The following is an 18,608-nucleotide window of genomic DNA, read 5'->3' as shown; positions in this document are numbered from 1 at the left end:
AATAAATGCATGCTTATCCAATACATAAGGTAAAGGTTTTCCCTTGACATTAAGTCCAGTCGTGTCCGACTCTGGGGTGTGATGCTCATCTCCATTTCTAAGCCGAAGAGCCAGCGTTGTCCATAGACACCTCCAAGGTAATGTGGCCGGCATAATAATAATACTAATACTACTACTAATAATAATAATAATAATAAACCTTTATTTATACCCCGCTACCATCTCCCGCAGGACTCGATGCGGCTTACAAGAGGCCAAGCCCAAATTCATCAGAATACATCAGGCATGATTGCATGGAGCGCCGTTACCTTCCTGCCAGAGCAGTACCTATTGATCTACTCACATTTACTTGTTTTCAAACTGCGAGATTGGCAGAAGTTGGGGCTGACAGTGGAAGCTTGCACCGCTCCCCGGATTCGAACCTGCAACCTTTTGGTCAACAAGTTCAGCAGCTCAGTGTTTTAACCCACTGTGCCACCGGGGGCTCACTATCCAATATATACACTTGCCCAAATTATTTAAAAGATTCCAGCACTGCAGCGATGAGTTTAGATGTAATCTCCTAAATAGAATTAAACATGAGCACCTTCTCACCACCATGCACCAACCTTTTGACTGGCAGTGCACCCTTTGGTGAAACAGATAGGCATCTTGAAAAAGCAGGATGTGAAAAAGCAGAGTGCTGTTTATGCTGCTATTTTTCTGTGAGTCTATTTGCATGCAAGGGCCCTCCAGTGGCATAAAGGGGAGATGACAAGGGCATTTTTGCAAAATGTATTATTATTATTATTATTATGAACAGCGTTCCATGCAGTCATGCCGGCCACATGACCTTGGAGGTGTCTATGGACAATGCAGGCTCTTCGGCTTAGAAATGGAGATGAGCACCTCCCCCCAGAGTCGGACACAACTAGACTTCATATCAAGGGGATACCTTTACACTTTAATATTGTTAGTACAAAGGTCAGGCTGCTTTTGCCAAGCTAGTGCAACCTGAAGTCATCTGATTCAGGCTTTATGAGCAGCAGCACTTGAGATCTCCTGCCACTTGTCACCTTGACTGTGTGTGATAGCTAATCACTGCAATTCAAATGTTTACACATTTAGTTTTCCACGGCAGGCTTAGTCCAAGCAGCTCACCACTGTCACAGGCAACAAATGCTTTTGGTGACATTGCTAGGAAGGCAGAAAGGAGCCCAAGAAGGATATTGGTGCCTTCTGACCTCAAGATAACAGATAAGAAGTGCTTTATCAGTTATTGGAAAGGGTTGTAGTTCAGTAGGCGGGCTTTACATCCAAAGGTTTCAAACTCAGTTCCAGAAACATGTACGTGCAGAGGGGGAAATACGTCATCCACAAATCATGGATGTAAAACGAAGCAGCCTGTAATCCAGATTGACAAATCCACATTTAGAGAGATACTGAGCCCAGAGCAGGCTTACCTCGCCAGCGCTGTGACTACGCTGTCTTGTCAAATGCTGCCGGTGGACCAATGCGCTGGTTGGCCTGCTGCTCTGCAAAGGAAGCCGTGGGTCGATGAACGTGGTGGTGCGGGAATTGTGGTCAACGAAAAAAGCCTGGTAAAGCCCGGCGAGACAAGAAAAGAAAGCAGACAGCATTACTTGTCTTTCCTCACTGTGATTGTGGGTATTTCTGACTTCATGTCTTCCTGCACAACCTACATTTGTGAGAGGCAAAGCATCGGGTGGTTACATACGCAGGAAGTCTCAAATCTACCGACTGCTAAGCCCTGGGCTTTCTCATGCAACAGAGAACTCTTGGAAGTCGCGTGTTTTTGTTTTTGGTAATACAGGATTAATGCTAGGAAGGTCTTTAAAATATAGCTAAGATTCTCGCAAGAGTCAAGTACATGAACAGTGGATTTGTCTAAGGCTCCTTCTACACAGCCATATAAAACAGATTATCAAAGCAAAATAATCCAGATTATCTGCTTTGAATTTATATGAGTCTAAACTGTGATAAAATCCAATTCAAAGCAGATAATCCGGATTTTATATGGCAGTGTAGAAGGGGCCTAAAAGGAGAGGACTTGGAACATGTGACCAGAGAGAAGCAAGTACATTCACAAATGGTGAGGATGGGATCAGAGGTGACCCTAGGTAATTTTCAATGGTCGTGGGAGTTCTGTGTGCCAAATTTGGTTCAATTCCATCATTGGTGGAGTTCAGAATGCTCTTTGATTGTAGGTGAACTATACATCTCAGTAACTACAACTTGCATATGTCAAGGTCTATTTCCCCCCCAAGAGCACCTCAAGAGCGCACCTGGGCAAAATCAACTATACTGCAAATGTTTACTTTGCGTAATGGGTTGAGCCACCCCTGGATGGGATGGAGACTGAGAGCCCTTCCACACAGCCCTATATCCCAGAATATCAAGGCAGAAAATCCCACATTATCTGCTTTGAACTAAGTTATCAGAGGGCCCTTCCACACAGCCCTATATCCTAGAATATCAAGGCATAAAATCCCACATTATCTGAGTGTGACTCAAATAACCCAGTTCAAAGCAGATATTGTGAGATTTTCTGCCTTGATATTCTGGGATATAGGGCTGCGTAGAAGGGCCCTGCATTAACACTCAGATAATGTGGCATGTCCTGCCTTGATATTCTGGGATATAGGGCCGTGTCGAAGGGCTCTAAGGCCTCTTCTACACTGCCATATAACTCAGATCATCAGATCACATACTCTTCATTAGGGGTCCTCAAAGTAAGGCTGGGGGCCGAATGCAGCCCTCCAAGGTCATTTCCCCGGCCCTCTCTTAGGGTTAACCTAAGTCTGTTATGACTTGAAAGCAAACAACAACAACAACAATAACAACAACAATAATCCTATCTCATTAGTCAAAAGCAGGCCCACACTTCCCATTGAAATACTAATAAATTTATATTTGTTAAAATTGTTCTTCATTTTAATTATTGTACTGCTTATAAGTGGTTTTTGTACTACAAATAAGATATGTGCAGTGTACATAGGAATTCATTCATGTTTTTTTTTTCAAATTATAATCCAGCCCTCCAACAGTTTGAGGGATTGTGACCTGGCCCTCTGTTTAAAAAGTTTGAGGACCCCTGATCTACATTATCTGCTTTGAACTGGAATATATGAGTCTACACTGCCATATAATCCAGTTCAAAGCAGATAAACTGGATTTTATATGACAGTGTGGAAGGAGCCTGAGCTCAAACAATAAGGAAGTCACCCAAAGCCTACTGACAAGAACAGGCTCTCTTTTTTGGCAGAGGGGAAAATGAGAAAAGCTACATGTCCCATATTGATTTAAGACAACTAGTCAAATCCTCATCTATAGATGCCTGGTTTCACTTATGTGCAGATACAGCTGTACCAGGAGCTCCAATTTTGTTTGCTTTGCATTTAATGTTTGTTATAGTCCCAAGATTCAGGGACTCTGCAGATAGGTGGCTTCTTTTGGCCGCAATCATAGGGCAAACCACCTGTCAATTATAGTTAGGTTCCCTGGTCCCGCCCCCTTTTTGGGTTTTAGAGGGAATAGGAGCCATTTTGGGGTCAGTCCACACAGAGAAGCTTTCCATGCAGGACATAATACCAAGAGTTCCTGTAGAAAGCTTCATCTTCTACGGCTTGGCCGGGGAGATATACAGCCCACAGCTTGGCCGAGGTTATACAGCCTTACAGTTCCTTTGCTGAGGGACTTCAGTCAGCCATCACTGAAACCTGAACTCCTTTTCCCCTGGAAGTCTACAAAGCTCTGCTTGGCAAGGGTCGCTCGCGGAAGCCAGACGCAGTTGGTACTGGGTGCAGGGGCTCCACGCCAACAGAGGCAAAGACAGACTGCCCAGCTTAGAAGTTAAGGATTTCCCCATTAGTTAGTATACAGTTATGAAGATAGTGCCTGTTCCCCATGGACAAGATTGAGAGAGAGCCAATAGACTGTTAAGAAAGCCTTAAAGTACCTGTTTGTTTTTATTAATAAAGAACTTTGTTGAACCTTTAAGCAATCTAAAGACTCTGTTTTAAGGAAATCCAAAGGCCTTTAATCTGAGGCAGCCCCAGCATCCCGTTGGGCACACAGAATTTATGTCCTGTCTACAGTCTTATGCACAGGCCCAGCGTGCGACAGCACAACTTATATCTGGGAAGGATTTATTTATTGTGTCAGGAGCAAACCAAACAGTTGTATTGCATTTTTTAACAAACAAACAAACAAAACACAAAGTTTGCAAGCTTAGTAGTTGATTAAATGTCCTTTGGCCAGTAGCTGGCCACTTGGAGTGCCTCTGGTGTTACTATAAGAAGGTCCTCCGTTGTGCATCTGGGAAGGATGATACAAGTGCTTCTCATTAAAATATTTTTTAAAACGGTCTTACATTTTTTTAAAAGACACAAAACCCCAACTGCTTACTGTATAATCACCACCACAAATGGATGAGCACGCATGTGAAACATCTGATTATGTTCCCCAGCACAGTATGATTACAGGTTGGAGCATGCCTGGTGCAATCTGAGTAAGGCTATTCTAGGTAGACCAATCAAAGGCACAACTTTCCTTTATTTTATTTTTTTAAAAATCTGGGTAACCAAAAAAGAAGTGGATCCCAAAAGCAGATTTTCAAATGCCAAGAGGAGCAGCTACACATTTGACTAAACCAGAAAATCCTTGGGTACAATGAAGACACAATCAAAACGACCTGCCTGTGAAACAGCAGCCGGTCACAGACTTGTTTACTTGCAAGTGTACACTTTGATCCAATTTCCAGGTTAAGCATGCTTGGGAATTTGACCTAACAACTCGATCTACTTTAGAAACTTGCATTATGTGATTACAAACAGGTAGAACTACTTCAGGAAGCTGACACTTCACCTTTAAGGATTCCAAAACATTTAGTCCAAGAAAGCATCTACCATAATTAATGCGTTAGTTTTTAAGATGCCGTGAGCCTCTTCATTGTTTCAAGTCATTTACATATCCAGCCACACAACTGCCTTTTCCATGTAGATGCAGAACTCCTTCTGCAGGTTCACAGGCAAAAAGTAGGTCCCTGTGCCCAAAGAGTGTATGCGCTTCAATGAAGAGAGAAAGAGTGGGAGGGAGGAAAAAATAATATGTTAAGCTATTTAAATCTTAAGTTAAAGTGATGAATGAGAAATAAGGAAGTTGAGTCAGAGCCATACGGAAAAGCTTGTTTTTAAATAGGGAACTGATGGAGAAATCCAAAGTAGCACTATACATTCACTTAGTGATATGTGGGTCCCAGACTTGTTTGGACCCCTTTTGTTAGCTGCAGACAGAGAATGGGGATTGGGATGACCAGGAGTTTCTTTACAGCAGAGGTCTCTTTCTGTGCCAATACCAAGCTAAAAGCATCTTCTTCCCAGGTGCCAGTGAATCAGGAGCTCAGTCTCTGACCAGTAGATAGGCTATCTATGCAGCAAATACCAGAGCAGAAATATTTATGTAGACTTTTAGGCAGGAACTAAGGTAAAGGTTTCCCCTTGACATTAAGTCTTGTTGTGTCAGACTCTGGGGAATGGTGTTAATCTCCATTTCTCAACCAAAGAGCTGGTGTTGTCCATAAACACCTCCAAGGTCATGTGGCTGGCATGACTGCATGGAGTGCCATTACCTTCCCACCAGAGCGGTACCTATTGACCTACTCACATTTGCATGTTTTCGAACTGTTAGGTTGGAAGCCGGGGCTAACAACGGGAGCTCACCCAGATTTGAACCGCCAACCTTTCAGCTAGCAAGTTCAGCAGCTCAGTGGTTTAACCTGTGGTTTAACTCAGTGGTTTAGGCTGGATCTACCCTGCCCTATATCCCAGGATCTGATCCCAGATTATCTGCTTTGAACTGGATTATATGAGGGTCCTTTCAGATAGGCTGATAACCCACGACTAGGCATCGAAATGATGCCTCAGGTAATCCTGAATTAATCCAGAGTAAACTGAGATTTTCCAGTTTACCCTGGATTAATTAAAAACCTGGAAAGATCTGGACCTTAATGTAAGGTCTGGATCTTTCCAGGTGTGTGTCCTGTGGGGATTGACTCCTGGAACCACTTCCACAATCCTAGAGGTCAATCCCCACAGCGACCCCAGTTCCTTAGGCTCCAAGGGCCCAAAGGAAAGGAATGGCACTCCCGCCCTCCAATCCCAGGGCCCCATGTACCCCTAAACCTACACGAGGGGCCTGGGTGCTCTGCCAAGAACTCCTCGCATGCCAACAGTAAGGCATGTAGCCACCCTGCCCCCATCCTAGGAAGACCCAGGATTTGAGAGAGGTGTGGGGCCTCAATCTCAGGAGGAACTGGGATAAAATAAACCAGTTCCTTCCAGGATTAAGGCATGTCTGGAAGGGCCCTGAGTCTGCACTGCCAGATAATCTGGGATAAACAGATAATTTGGGATAGGATTCTGGGATATAGGGCAGTGTAGAAGGGGCCCCAGTCTGCTCAAGCAACGGGAACGCTCAAGCAACTGGCAAAAAAAAAAAAAAAAATCAAATAAATAATTATTCAAAGAAAAAAACTATATTGAGAATACAGTAAAACAATGTGTCTTTTAAGTTGAGTCTTTATTTATTTATTTTAAGTTAAGTCTTTATTTGTTTTTAATTACCGTATTCCGATATTATTATCAAGTCAATACAGAGTTTATGGAATTGCATTGTGTGGGGTACTGCATTAGTGATAGTAATACTAGCTCTCAAGCAACCACAAACTACATTTATCCAGCTATCTACCAATCCCCATGGCTACTGCTTAAGAGTCTACTGTACATTTGAATACTGAGAAATATGGAGTTTTCCTGAGTTATTTAGTGTTGTTTTTATTTCACCCATGAGTTCTTTTCATCTCCTCCCGGGGAGTGAAATTTAATTATATGTATCCATAGGTGGAGAGACATCACCTTTGTCTTTCTTCTGGCAGAGTTATACATTCACAGGAAATGGAAAGTTGCTATACAGTGAATGAGGTCATTGGTCTGTCTGGCTCAATTCCGTTGACTCTAACTGGTCAAAATGTCACCCCAGAGTTTATTTTCCTTGTCGAATGTGGAGATCCTTGAGATTCCTCTGTGGTCTCCTATTCAAGTACTAAGGAGTCTGACTATACTTAGGTAGGATTTGATATGTTCGTGTGGTTCAAGGTGACTGTGCATCCTACGAGTAAAGATCAAGGTTGTCTTGTGGCATATTTAATATTTGTCATGGTTTGATCTACTAACAATAATCCTCCTCCCTCTGTTATTTATCTTTCCTGTTTTCCCTCTTCTCCCTTTATATATATCTATATATATATATCGTGTATATATAAAGAACACCAAGGATCTCTAGATAAGGACAGGAAAGATTCTTCCCTGACATCCTGGACAGCAACAACTAGGCAAGAACTGACAATACTGAGTCAAATATCTGACTCATAACAAAATAGGTTCCTAATTTCACACAAATGTTTTCTAGAGAATTGGGGAACACCCTAGATTAGATTCTGGGGCCATGTGAGTAGACTTGCAAGCAGTTCACGGTATTTGCAAAATCAACTTGCACAACGTTAAACGAAGCATGGTCTCCAAAGTACTACAAAAACTACAAAACGAGTCTCAGACACTCAGCTCTGGCACAGAACACATTTTTAAAAGGGACACACTTGCCTCATTTTCACACTTAAATATATTTGTTGTCTATGTTTACCTGGTAATTTGGACTACAAGACACATTAAAACCTACTATTTATCATGATTTTATTCTGGCATACTGAGCAGACACCAGATATATTACAGAAACTCCACAATGCTTATAATCTTACAACCAACAGAAAAAGGTACAAGGTGCCATAACAAGGGGATTTTTTCAATTAGATCTCGGTTGTCGGAAGCACCATGTTTGAGACTAGCAGAGAATAAACAAGTGAAATGTGAGAATCACAAGAACCATATAGACTTGAGTATAAGCTAAGTAGTAAAATATAGAGTAAAATTATAAATATAATAATAATAATAGTGTAAAACAATAAATGTAATAATAATAGAATAAAATTTTAAATGTAATAATCTATATAAATAAAAATGTAATGTTCATTTGTGGGATTAACATAACTCACTGGACGAACTGACACCAAATTTGGACACAATACATATATCAGGCCAATGAGTTGCCATCACTCAAAAACACTGAAAAACACAGCAGAAGAGATTTTAAAAGCCAAAAAATAAAAAATACATTACAACGCATGCGCAAATATACATATACACAAAAAAAAAACACATATACACAGACTGGGCCACAGCAATGCGTGGCAGGGGATGGCTAGTATTTAAATAAAAATGTAATGTTCGTTTGTGGGTTTAACATAACTCAAAAACCACTGGACAAATTGACACCAAATTTGGTAATAATACACGTATCAGGCCAACGAGTGACCATCACTCATTAAAACATTGGAAAACACAGCAGAAGAGACTTAAAAAGCCAAAAAACAAAAAATTCATTACAATGCATGCACAAAACTACACATACATATATGCATACACACACATATACACATATACACAAATATATACACACAAAAAGCACATATACACAGACTGGGCCACAGCAACGCATAACAGGGAATGGCTAGTAATAAATAGAGTAAAGTAATAAATGTAATAAAAATAATAAAGTAAAATAATAAATGTAATAACAACAATAATAAATATAGAAAAATAATAAATGTAATAACAACAACAAAGAGAGTAAAATAATAAATGTAATAATAATAATAATAATAATAATATTAATAATAATAATCTGCTATCTGGACTTCCGAATTCAGACAGACAGAGTTTTGGAGCACAATACTCCTGACCTCACGATCGTGTTAAAAAACAAATTATGGATTGTTGATGTTGCAATCCCAGGTGACAGCAGGATTGAAAACTGGAAAAGCTGATATGATATGAGGATTTAAAGATCGAGCTGCAAGGACTCTGGCACAAGCCAGTCAAGGTGGTCTCAGTGATGATCGGCACACTGGGTGCAATGTCTAAAGACCTTGGCATGCACTTAAACACAATCGGCGCTGACAAAATTACTATCTGCCAGCTGCAAAAGGCCACCTTACTGGGATCTGCACGCATTATTTGCCGATACATCACACAGTCCTAGACACTTGGGAAGTGTCTGATGTGTGATCCAATACAACAGCCAGCAGAGTGTCTGCTGTGGACTCATCTTGTTGTGCTTCAAATAACAACAACAACAGAGTAAAATAATAAATAACTTTGACTTGAGTATAAGCCAAGGGGGGGGGTGCTTTTTCAGCCTAAAAAGGGCTGAAATACTCGGCTTATACTGAGTATATATGGTAAATCTTTTAGTTAAAATCCTAGGAATTCAAGTAGTTATTTTGGGAAGCCTGCTTATGTTAAGTTTAGATCCAGCCATTTGTGTCATTCACCCAATTAAACCAGAGCCATTGTATTCAGATACTGTTTAGTCCAGTTTACTTCAAGCAGTCTTGCTCAACTGGTTTATGAATCTGCTTGATATCTCTTCTATATAATTCAGACTAGTGTGTTTAGAATAGAGCACCGGCCTTCAAAAGGCTACAATTTTAATCAGATGAACTTTAACTCAAGCATATAACTTGAAAGATAAATTCAGTGAGGGTTTGTCTGGCGGGGAAACAAATGTTTCCATCTGAACAACATTGGAGATGCACAATTCATATTTTTACACGGCCATTTAGCAAAGCGTGTAACACTCGTTTATGCCGTACACTTAACCAAATGGGAAAGATGCTTAAGGATTACACTAAATGAATGCAATCATATCTTGTTAAGCACAAGTGCTTTGAGGCCAGCCGGTAGCAGTCTGCCACATAATGAAACCCAGAACTGCCGCTTTGAAGCTTCATTAGAGAAAAGGAAAGTCACTGGAGCTTCAAAGCTTTGAGCTAATCTGGACAATGGCACCACAGCTGGAAAGGGAGCTGAAGCATTTTTTTAAAGACCTAATTTTATATTCTCCACCGGCCACAGGGCAAGGGTGTAGCCAACTGGGAAAAGAAGCAGGATATTCTGGTTTGCGTTTTACCAAGATGGGCAATGTTCAAACACAACTTCTTCTTTGAGCAGACCATGAAGATGGCATGCACAGATGTGTCACATATGTACACTATTTGCAGTACTTGCTGAGACAATGAACAAGCAGAAAAGGGGCACTTTGCAGATACCGGGTGCCCTTGAATTCTTCTCTAGATCTAAATGGTAAACTCAAAAGCAGCTCTTCCTTCTCACTAGTGAGCAGGGACTCTGTAAAACATTGATATGGTAATACATGGTAAGACCTTGCAATCTCCATCTGTGGTCATAGATTCATAGAATCATAGAGTTGGAAGAGACCTCATGGGCCATCCAGTCCAACCCCCTGCCAAGAAGCAGGAAAATTGCATTCAAATCACCCCTGACAGATGGCCATCCAGTCTCTGTTTAAAAGCTTCCAAAGAAGGAGTCTCCACCACACTCTGGGGCAAAGAGTTCCACTGCTGAATGGCTTTCACATTCAGGAAGTTCTTCCTAATGTTCAGATGGAATCTCCTTTCTATACAGTATGAACCCAAGGATGGACTATGTGTAGCACACATGATACCTACCAAGTCATTCTGTCCTGCCCTCCATGACCTGTTCCCCAGTGGCACAATGGGTTAAACCCTTGTGTCAGCAGGACTGCTGACCAAAAGGTTGGCAGTTTGAATCCAGGGAGTGGGGTGAGCACCCATCTGTCAGCTCCAGCTTCTCATGCAGGGACATGAGAGAAGCCTCGCACAGGATGGTAAAATATCCAGGCATCCTCTGGGCAATATAATATAGTATATTGTATTTACTGTATTTACTAATAATATAATATAGTATATTGTATATGCATATAATATTTATAATATTATAACGTAATACAATATAATATTAGTAATAATAATATGATATTATAATTATATATTTACATTACATGTAATATTACTAATAATATTATAATATAATGGTATAGTGCAATGTAGTAATATATAATACTGATATTGTACTATGCTAATAATATAATATATTGTATGAAAATATATATTGTAAGCCGCTCTGAGTCCCCTTCGGGGTGAGAAGGGTGGCATATAAATGCCATAATAAATAAATAAATAAATAAATAAATAAATGTTCTTGCAGACGACCAATTCTCTCACACCAGATGCAACTTGCAGTTTCTCACATTGCTCTTGATACCAAAAAAATTAAATAAACTACCAAGGTTGTACCTGAAAAACATATTTTAAAAAGCTGCTGGTTTTGTTGCTGAGTTCTCATTGGCCTGTTTTAAGGGATTTCCACCTCTCCCTTAGGCTTTACATAAGAAAAGGGGTTTCCATTTTCTATTTTTAGCTAAGTCCGGATTCTCCACAATGGTTTTCTTCTGGTATGTAAGTATCATGAGTTGGGATGCATAAGCAACAGCCCTGAGAGTCTGAACACTGGAAATAAAGAAATGATGAAAATCTGAAAACATAAAAAGTCTGAATAATTTTACCAGAAACAAAACAAAAAACTGACTGTAAGGATGAATGAATTTTAACAAAGATGAGAAGGTTATATAAGAATACTGCCTATGAAACATGTTTGTGACATTAAGAGGATGTGTCATTGTTATGCCTGCATTTCTCCATGGGAAAAGATGTTTCTAACCTTTGGGTCTCCACGTGTTTTGAACTTCAACTCCCAAAAATCCCAGCCAGCTTACCAGCTGTTAGGAACTATGGGAGCTGAAGTCCAAAACACCTGGAGGACCAAAGGTTGGGAACCACTGGGCTAAACAGATCATCGGTTGGACTGTATACATAGAGGGGGGAAGGTTTGGACATGGGAGCAGTACTTGTATGACATCCTAAACAACAGCCAATATAGAACTTACTACTTCCCTCACTACTTCGTGGTTTGCTTTTAGCGGGTTTTTGAAAATATTAATAAAAATATTAAATATTTACATCCAGTGGAGACCAGGGAGGCCAGGGACCCTGAGGCACAGGAAAGTCTGCAGAGGGCCAGGGAAGCAGGCAGATGCCCTTGGGATGGGCTGGGAGGCGGGTAAGGAAGCACGGGAAGAAAATAATATATAAAATAATGTATAAATATTAAAATTAATATGGCATCCCTATTTCACGGATTTTCACTTATCGCGGATAGTCTTAGAACGGAACCACCATGATAAATGAGGGAGCACTGTACTACTGTCAAAATTTAAGTCCACTGCCCCCTCCCAGTCCTAGTTAGGAGGTAAAAACTCCATTAGCAAGGTAATATTTGCACTACAAAAGGCAGAAGAAAATAGGAACTGAAACAGAGCGGCTTCCCTGCTCACCCCACTTCTACATTCCAAAGACATGTGCTACTGTAGTCCCGGTAGAGGAGTATGCAACAATCCAAAAGTTACAATTCAGTTACAATTCAGTGCTTAAAATGTGCACTTCCTATCCCTTTACAACAATGTCCCAGTTAGTTTGTGAAAACTCTTTTGTTCTTTCTATTTTATCTTTTCTGGTATTGTGAACAGTAAATAACACTTTGTATTCCCATGTAGCACTACACATTTATCTTATTTGATTTAAAATGAAAAGTCACTTGTCAAGGGTCACCCAGTGACTGCCTGTCTTGCAGCTAAATATCCCTGAGTCACATCTGAACATTGTTTGGGAGACCACACTGGTTCTCTCTTGCAACTCAGATGTGGAGCAATTCCTGCCAGTTCCCTGAACTTACAAAATCAATTGCAGCATTCAATGAACGCCTTGTCTAGTCACACTAGTGCTGATAGTTCTGATACGTAAACTCTTCCAGTGTGACTCCTCACTGGCTGGTGGCCAAGGAAATGAACTTATTGATGGGTTCCCTTACATACACCCCAGCTGTTCACAACCCTTGCAACAGGAAAGTATGTTTCATAAGACCTCTGCGCAAGAGCTTCCTCTGTTTTGTTTTTGTCTTGAAGGAGGATGAAGATGGCCACAAAACATGTGATTGCTGCACAGCTCTTAGCCACAGGTAAAATCAATGGAAAAAACTAGAGTCCAAAGGAAAGAATTAGGTAACAAATCCTTATTCCAAATAGTAACCCTTGCCTGTGGGTTTTCAGGTATTGTCTCTAAGGCTTTCATGGCTGGAATCACTCGGTTGCTATAAGTTTTTCAGGCTGTACGGCCATATTCCAGAAGCATTCCCTCCTGGCGTTTTGCCTACATCTATGGCAGGCATCCTCAGAGGTTGTGAGACCTCACAACCTCTAAGGATGCATGCCATAGATGCAGGTGAAACATCAGAAGATAGTGCTTCTGGAACATGGCCATATAGCCTGAAAAACGTACAACAACCCTGTTTTCAGGTAATTGTTAATTAATAAAGGGGGGAAGTATAGCATCTAGCAGTAGGCATCGAAGGGCTCTTCCAGGCAGGCCCTATATTCCAGGATCTGATCCCAGGTTTCCTGTTTATCCCAGATTATCTGGCAGTGTGGACTCATATAATCCAGTTTAAAGCAGAAAATTTGGGATCAGATCCTGGGATATAGGGCCTGTCTGGAAGGACCCTTAGGTTCCTTCTATAGTGCCATATAATCCAGATTATCAAATCAGATAATCCAAATTATCTGTTTTGAATTTATAAGAGTCTACACTGCCATATAATCCAATTCAAAGTAGATAATCTGAATTTTATATGGCAGTGTAGAAGAGGCTTAAGGTAGAAGAGACAGGTCTAAGTGGGGAAGCAAAAGTATTATGCCAATTTATGATAATCTAAACACAGCACATGAGTCTGATGCCCTCATGATGCAAACCCAGTGCACCTCTACATGTTTTACTCCCCTGAATAGTCCTTTGTGATAAAATAATAATAACACAGAGTTGTAACACTGTTGTAAATTGACAGACTAATGAATCATTAGATACCCTTTGCAATCCCCTTCCACGCTCCTATAAACAATTCAACAACACAACTGTTCAATACAGGATAAAAGACAAACAGAATCAGCATTTGCTTGTAATGACATCCAAGTCTCAGCATCTGCATGAAGACATAAATTATCTTTAAGTAGACTGCTAGCACTGAGCTATTTGGATAACTGGATAACCTTCTAACATTTTTGTTCCAAACTCAGCTCCTCTTGTCTTGTGAAATAACTCAAATGAGACAGTATACGAGACAGTGTTGATAGATAACATTTCATTTCTATAGGAAAACTGGAAATTATTAGCTGGTGGTTCGTAGTTTTCTTTCTAAAGTCCAAAATACAAATTTCTAATAGTTTAACACAATTTTAAAAATCTAACATTCAGTTTTAGAGTCGTGCCAATTTAACCCCTGGACAGATATTTAGTCCCAGACAGATTTAAATCACAGCATGTCTTTGTCGTAGAATTAAACACTGGTTTTTGTTAATAAAATTATAACACATGTCTGCTCCAACAGCTATATTCTGCTCTCTCTTTTTAGTCAGATATCAAATGTTGCCCGACTGAATCAGGGGAATCTAGTTTAGTGTTTAAAGGAGAATATCCTATCTATTAAAATGTTTGCCCCAGTAGTAATGATCAAATACAGCCTATCAAGTCATCCTCTTTCAATTCCCTTCAATTCTGTTTGATCACCTGCAATGATTTTGTTTTTTTACCCCATAAAGCTTCCCCCATATTTAGTATTGATAAAATACTGTACTATCTAAAACTGGGCTTATTGAAAAAGTTAATGAATATAATTATCCTCTTTTGTTGAGTGGGAAAATGTCAGTGGAGTTGCTCCTTTCCAAGCATCTTTCTCAGTTTCATTGGTATTTGGACTCAGATAAGGTTAGGTTTTCCTTTGTTACCTTGCCCTGATGGTCATGTTTCATTTCCCAGCCCCTCGGCAACTCCAGCTGTTTGTTGGCAAACATATTCAAGAAGCCCACTAAATCCCGGTTGTGCTGGTAGCGCTCAAAATGATGGGTATCCCGTCGGACTTTGGTGATCATGTGCTTCAGACACGTATTATTTGTAAACATGCGGTAGGCACTCTGGAGAAGAGAGAAGAAATAATATTTACCAAAGAAGTTTGCAGAAAATATCTGTTTCAGAAATATTATGGGTTTTCAGAAAGATAATAACAAGGATTCCACACTGTCCTCCTTTCAGAAGGAACTGAACACATGGATGTTTGGACAAGCCTTTGAGAATGTCTAGTCTGCAATTAATGACACAGAACTGCACTTTCGTCCCATGCCCTAGTTCATTAGCTACTACTTGCACTATCCTTCCCTTGTTCTTGTTTACAGTTGGCCATGTTTTATGACAGTCCTCACCACAGATTTTTGGGCACTATTTTGAGCTTAAATTGTTGTTTTATACGCTATTGGTTTCACCTTGTATTGTATTGTGTGTTTATTTTATGCATTGTTTTAGGCACACTGTGACAGATGGAGGAAGGGACAAAAATAAAATTGTTGTTGTTGTTGTTGTTGTTATTATTTGAAATATAACAAGATTAGTGCACAGCAAACAAGATCGCTATGCTGGCTTTTCACCCTGAGTCCCTCGAGGGAGATAGAGCGGAATATAAATAACGTTGTTGTTATTATTATTATTATTATTATTATTATTATATTTGTATTTGACCACATGTTGGACACTTTCCAAGTGTCTAGGACTGTGTGATGTACTGGTGAATAATGCGTACAGATCCCAGTAGAGTGGCCTTTTTGCAGCTGACAGATGGTAATTTTGTCCGCACCAATTGTGTTTAAGTGCAGGCCAAGGTCTTTAGGCACTACACCCAGTGTGCTGATCACAACTAGGACCGCCTTGACTGGCTTGTGCCAGAGTCCTTAAATCCTTGTAACATTTCAGTTCTTCCAGTTGTTTCTCTTCAATCCTGCTGTTGCCTGAGATCGCAACATCGACGATCCATACTTGTTTTTTTTAACACGATTGTGAGGTCAGGAGCATTATTATTATTATTACTATTATTATTATTATATTCCAAGTTTGCTATTCACTCCAAGTGGATAATCTTGGGAGGCCTTTGTCCTCAGCAGGTGCCACAATCTATACCAGGCTGAGAAATGCAAAAAAAGTAGCAAAGTTGTTGAAATAAGAAGAGAAAAGCAGAAGTGACAAAACTTTCACTTCTATTTTTTTTTAATGTCTGTGGTCATTTTGTCCATCACCACTCTAATAAGAGCAGCAACCCCTTCTGAATGTTTGTCTTATTGATTTGATTTACATAATGTCTTTGGGGTTGGGATTGAAGATACCTAATTAAAAATGTTAAAACACACTAATAATTAAAAGCTGGCACTTATAAGTACTCCGCAACAGAGGGTGGAGCATTTTTCGCAACTGATCTACAATCTCTGAAGCGTTTGATTAGAGGGAGCATCTCACTGGATTAAAAGGAGACCTAGGAAATGCCCAGAGATATTAGAAATCCTTGTCCATGGCAACAATATTGTCATTGTAGTGATGGCCAATTATGAATGAGATGAGGAGGGGGAGGCTAGGAAAGAGCCTGCCAAGTTGTGAAAAACCCAGCTATTTCCTTTCAACAGCCAATGGGCTTCAGACTTGCAAATCCCACTTTCTAAACCATGTGGATTATAAGAATAACAAATAACAAAAATAACAAGTAATAACAAAAAATAACCTTATGTTGACATTTGAAACTTTGCCTTTTTAATAAAATATGAAAAGAAGGGGGTATTGATAACAAGACAAAAATAACATTTTGAGAATGAGGGTTGTTTACCTTAGGCTGTTGCGAGCTGTGAGTTTGAAACTGCATTATATGGACAGTGTAGACCAGTGGTTCTCAACCTGTGCGTCCCCAGGTGTTTTGGCTTACAACTACCAGAAATCCCAGCAAGTTTACCAGCTGTTAGGATTTCTGGGAGTTGAAGGACAAAACATCTGGGGACCCACAGGTTGAGAACCACTGGTGTAGACACATCGTATCAGAAGCTTCATGTAGAGTTATGATATAGGATTGCCATCTGGTGGCAAAAAAAGTATTACATCTAGTTTGCTGTGAGTTTTCTGGACAGTATGGCCATGTACCAGAAGCATTCTCTCCTGACGTTTTGCCCATATCTATGGCAGGCATCCTCAGAGGTTGAGGGGTCTGTTGGAAACTAGACAAGTGGGGTTTATATATCTGTCGTAGAAGTAAAGTCAGGGAGCACAGTAGATGTGCTTTCCTGGTCCTTCGTTGACATTATTATAGCTATTTTTTCATATCTCTGTTTTTAAAATGAGTGATACTATATTCAACACCAAATTGACTGAGTGAAGAATCAATTGAGCTTCCCTCCAAATGTTCAGAAATGTCACAGAAAGTGCCGAAAATATCAAAACCAGTCAAATTGGAAGTTGACATAAATCAGGGGTTGAAGCAGGAATTCATAAGAAAAAAATCAAGGAACTAAGACAGTCACTGAGTGAAATGACAGAAAATTAATAAGAAATATAAAACATGGAAGAAAAGACAGAAAAGTTAATAGAAATAGAATGAGATTTCAATGCCATTGCTTTGTTGGAATAGGGTAATCCATTTTCAAGGCTGTATTTGTGCCAGGGCCTTGCAGATGTAGTCTCAGAGCAAAATGTTTAGTATTTCAGACAGTCAGTCCTGCTTTCCCAGAGAGAGAGACATGTGTTTGCACCGTGACATGTGTGTGGTACTCACAGGGTTAGAATGCAGCACTGTGAAGAACTCTGGGCTGATGAGGAATTTCACGGGGGGAGACTGTAGCAGTAAGGTGAGCCTGGACCTGGAGGTAGAATGAGGCAGCACGTTCTCCCTTCGGAAATCTGCAAGGAAATCATCACCAATTAGTGTAACAATTTCAGTTCCAGAGACTTAAAGCACATATGTTCTTTACATGGGCTGTAGACTTTTGCCCTTCATTAGTACTGACCGATATGCACTGAAACTTCAAGCTGTTATCAGAGTGAACAGAGCGTGCCAGTTATAGTTCAGATGAATAACACTATGTAACAAAATTTGGGGAAAAAAATCTGGTTCCTGGTTTGAAAGTGCTATTCCTGTTTAATTGTCCAGTCCTGACTTTGAAAGTAGTAGAAAGTAGTTGCTATACTCCATAAACTTCGTTTTTGTGGCTGCCACAAACTATGTTGCTTTAGACTCTTGGAAAACTATAGCAAAATGTGCTGCAGGATCTCCCACTAAAACAGTGTTTCTCAACCTGGGGGTCGGGACCCCTGGGGGGGTCGCGATGGGGTGTTGGAGGGGTCACCAAAGACCATCACAGTATTTTCTGCTGGTCATGGGAGTTCTGTGTGGGAAGTCTGGCCCAATTCTATTGTTGGTGGGGTTCAGAATGCTCTCTGATTGTAGGTGAACTATAAATCCCAAATGTCAAGGTCTATTTTCCCCAAACTCCCAACAGTGTTCACATTTGGGCATATTGAGTATTCGTGCCAAGTTTAGTCCAGATCTATCATTGTTTGAGTCCACAGTGCTTTCTGGAGATAGGTGAACTACAACTCCCAAACTCAACGCCAATGCTCACCTAACCCTTTCATTGTGTTTTGCTGG

At 40.2% G+C, this 18,608-nt stretch overlaps 1 protein-coding gene across 4 annotated transcripts in view; it reads right to left on the bottom strand.

Moving 5' to 3' along the window:
• HECW2 (HECT, C2 and WW domain containing E3 ubiquitin protein ligase 2) overlaps window positions 1-18,608 on the bottom strand; it is a 271,624-nt gene that overhangs the window by 67,240 nt on the left and 185,776 nt on the right. For all 4 annotated transcript variants that reach the window (XM_060780832.2, XM_067470757.1, XM_060780840.2 and 1 more), the window contains exons 13-15: window positions 17,736-17,860; window positions 14,887-15,072; window positions 1,443-1,577 (exon numbers count right to left, since the gene is read on the bottom strand). In XM_060780832.2, coding sequence (XP_060636815.2) covers window positions 1,443-1,577; window positions 14,887-15,072; window positions 17,736-17,860 — 446 coding nt within the window. The remainder of the gene's footprint in view (window positions 1-1,442; window positions 1,578-14,886; window positions 15,073-17,735; window positions 17,861-18,608) is intronic.

This window comes from Anolis sagrei, chromosome 1 (assembly GCF_037176765.1).
Source record: "Anolis sagrei isolate rAnoSag1 chromosome 1, rAnoSag1.mat, whole genome shotgun sequence".
In the NCBI taxonomy this organism is placed as follows: domain Eukaryota; kingdom Metazoa; phylum Chordata; class Lepidosauria; order Squamata; family Dactyloidae; genus Anolis; species Anolis sagrei.
Note: the sequence above shows the minus strand (reverse complement) of the source record. Positions and strands in the feature narration are given on the sequence as shown.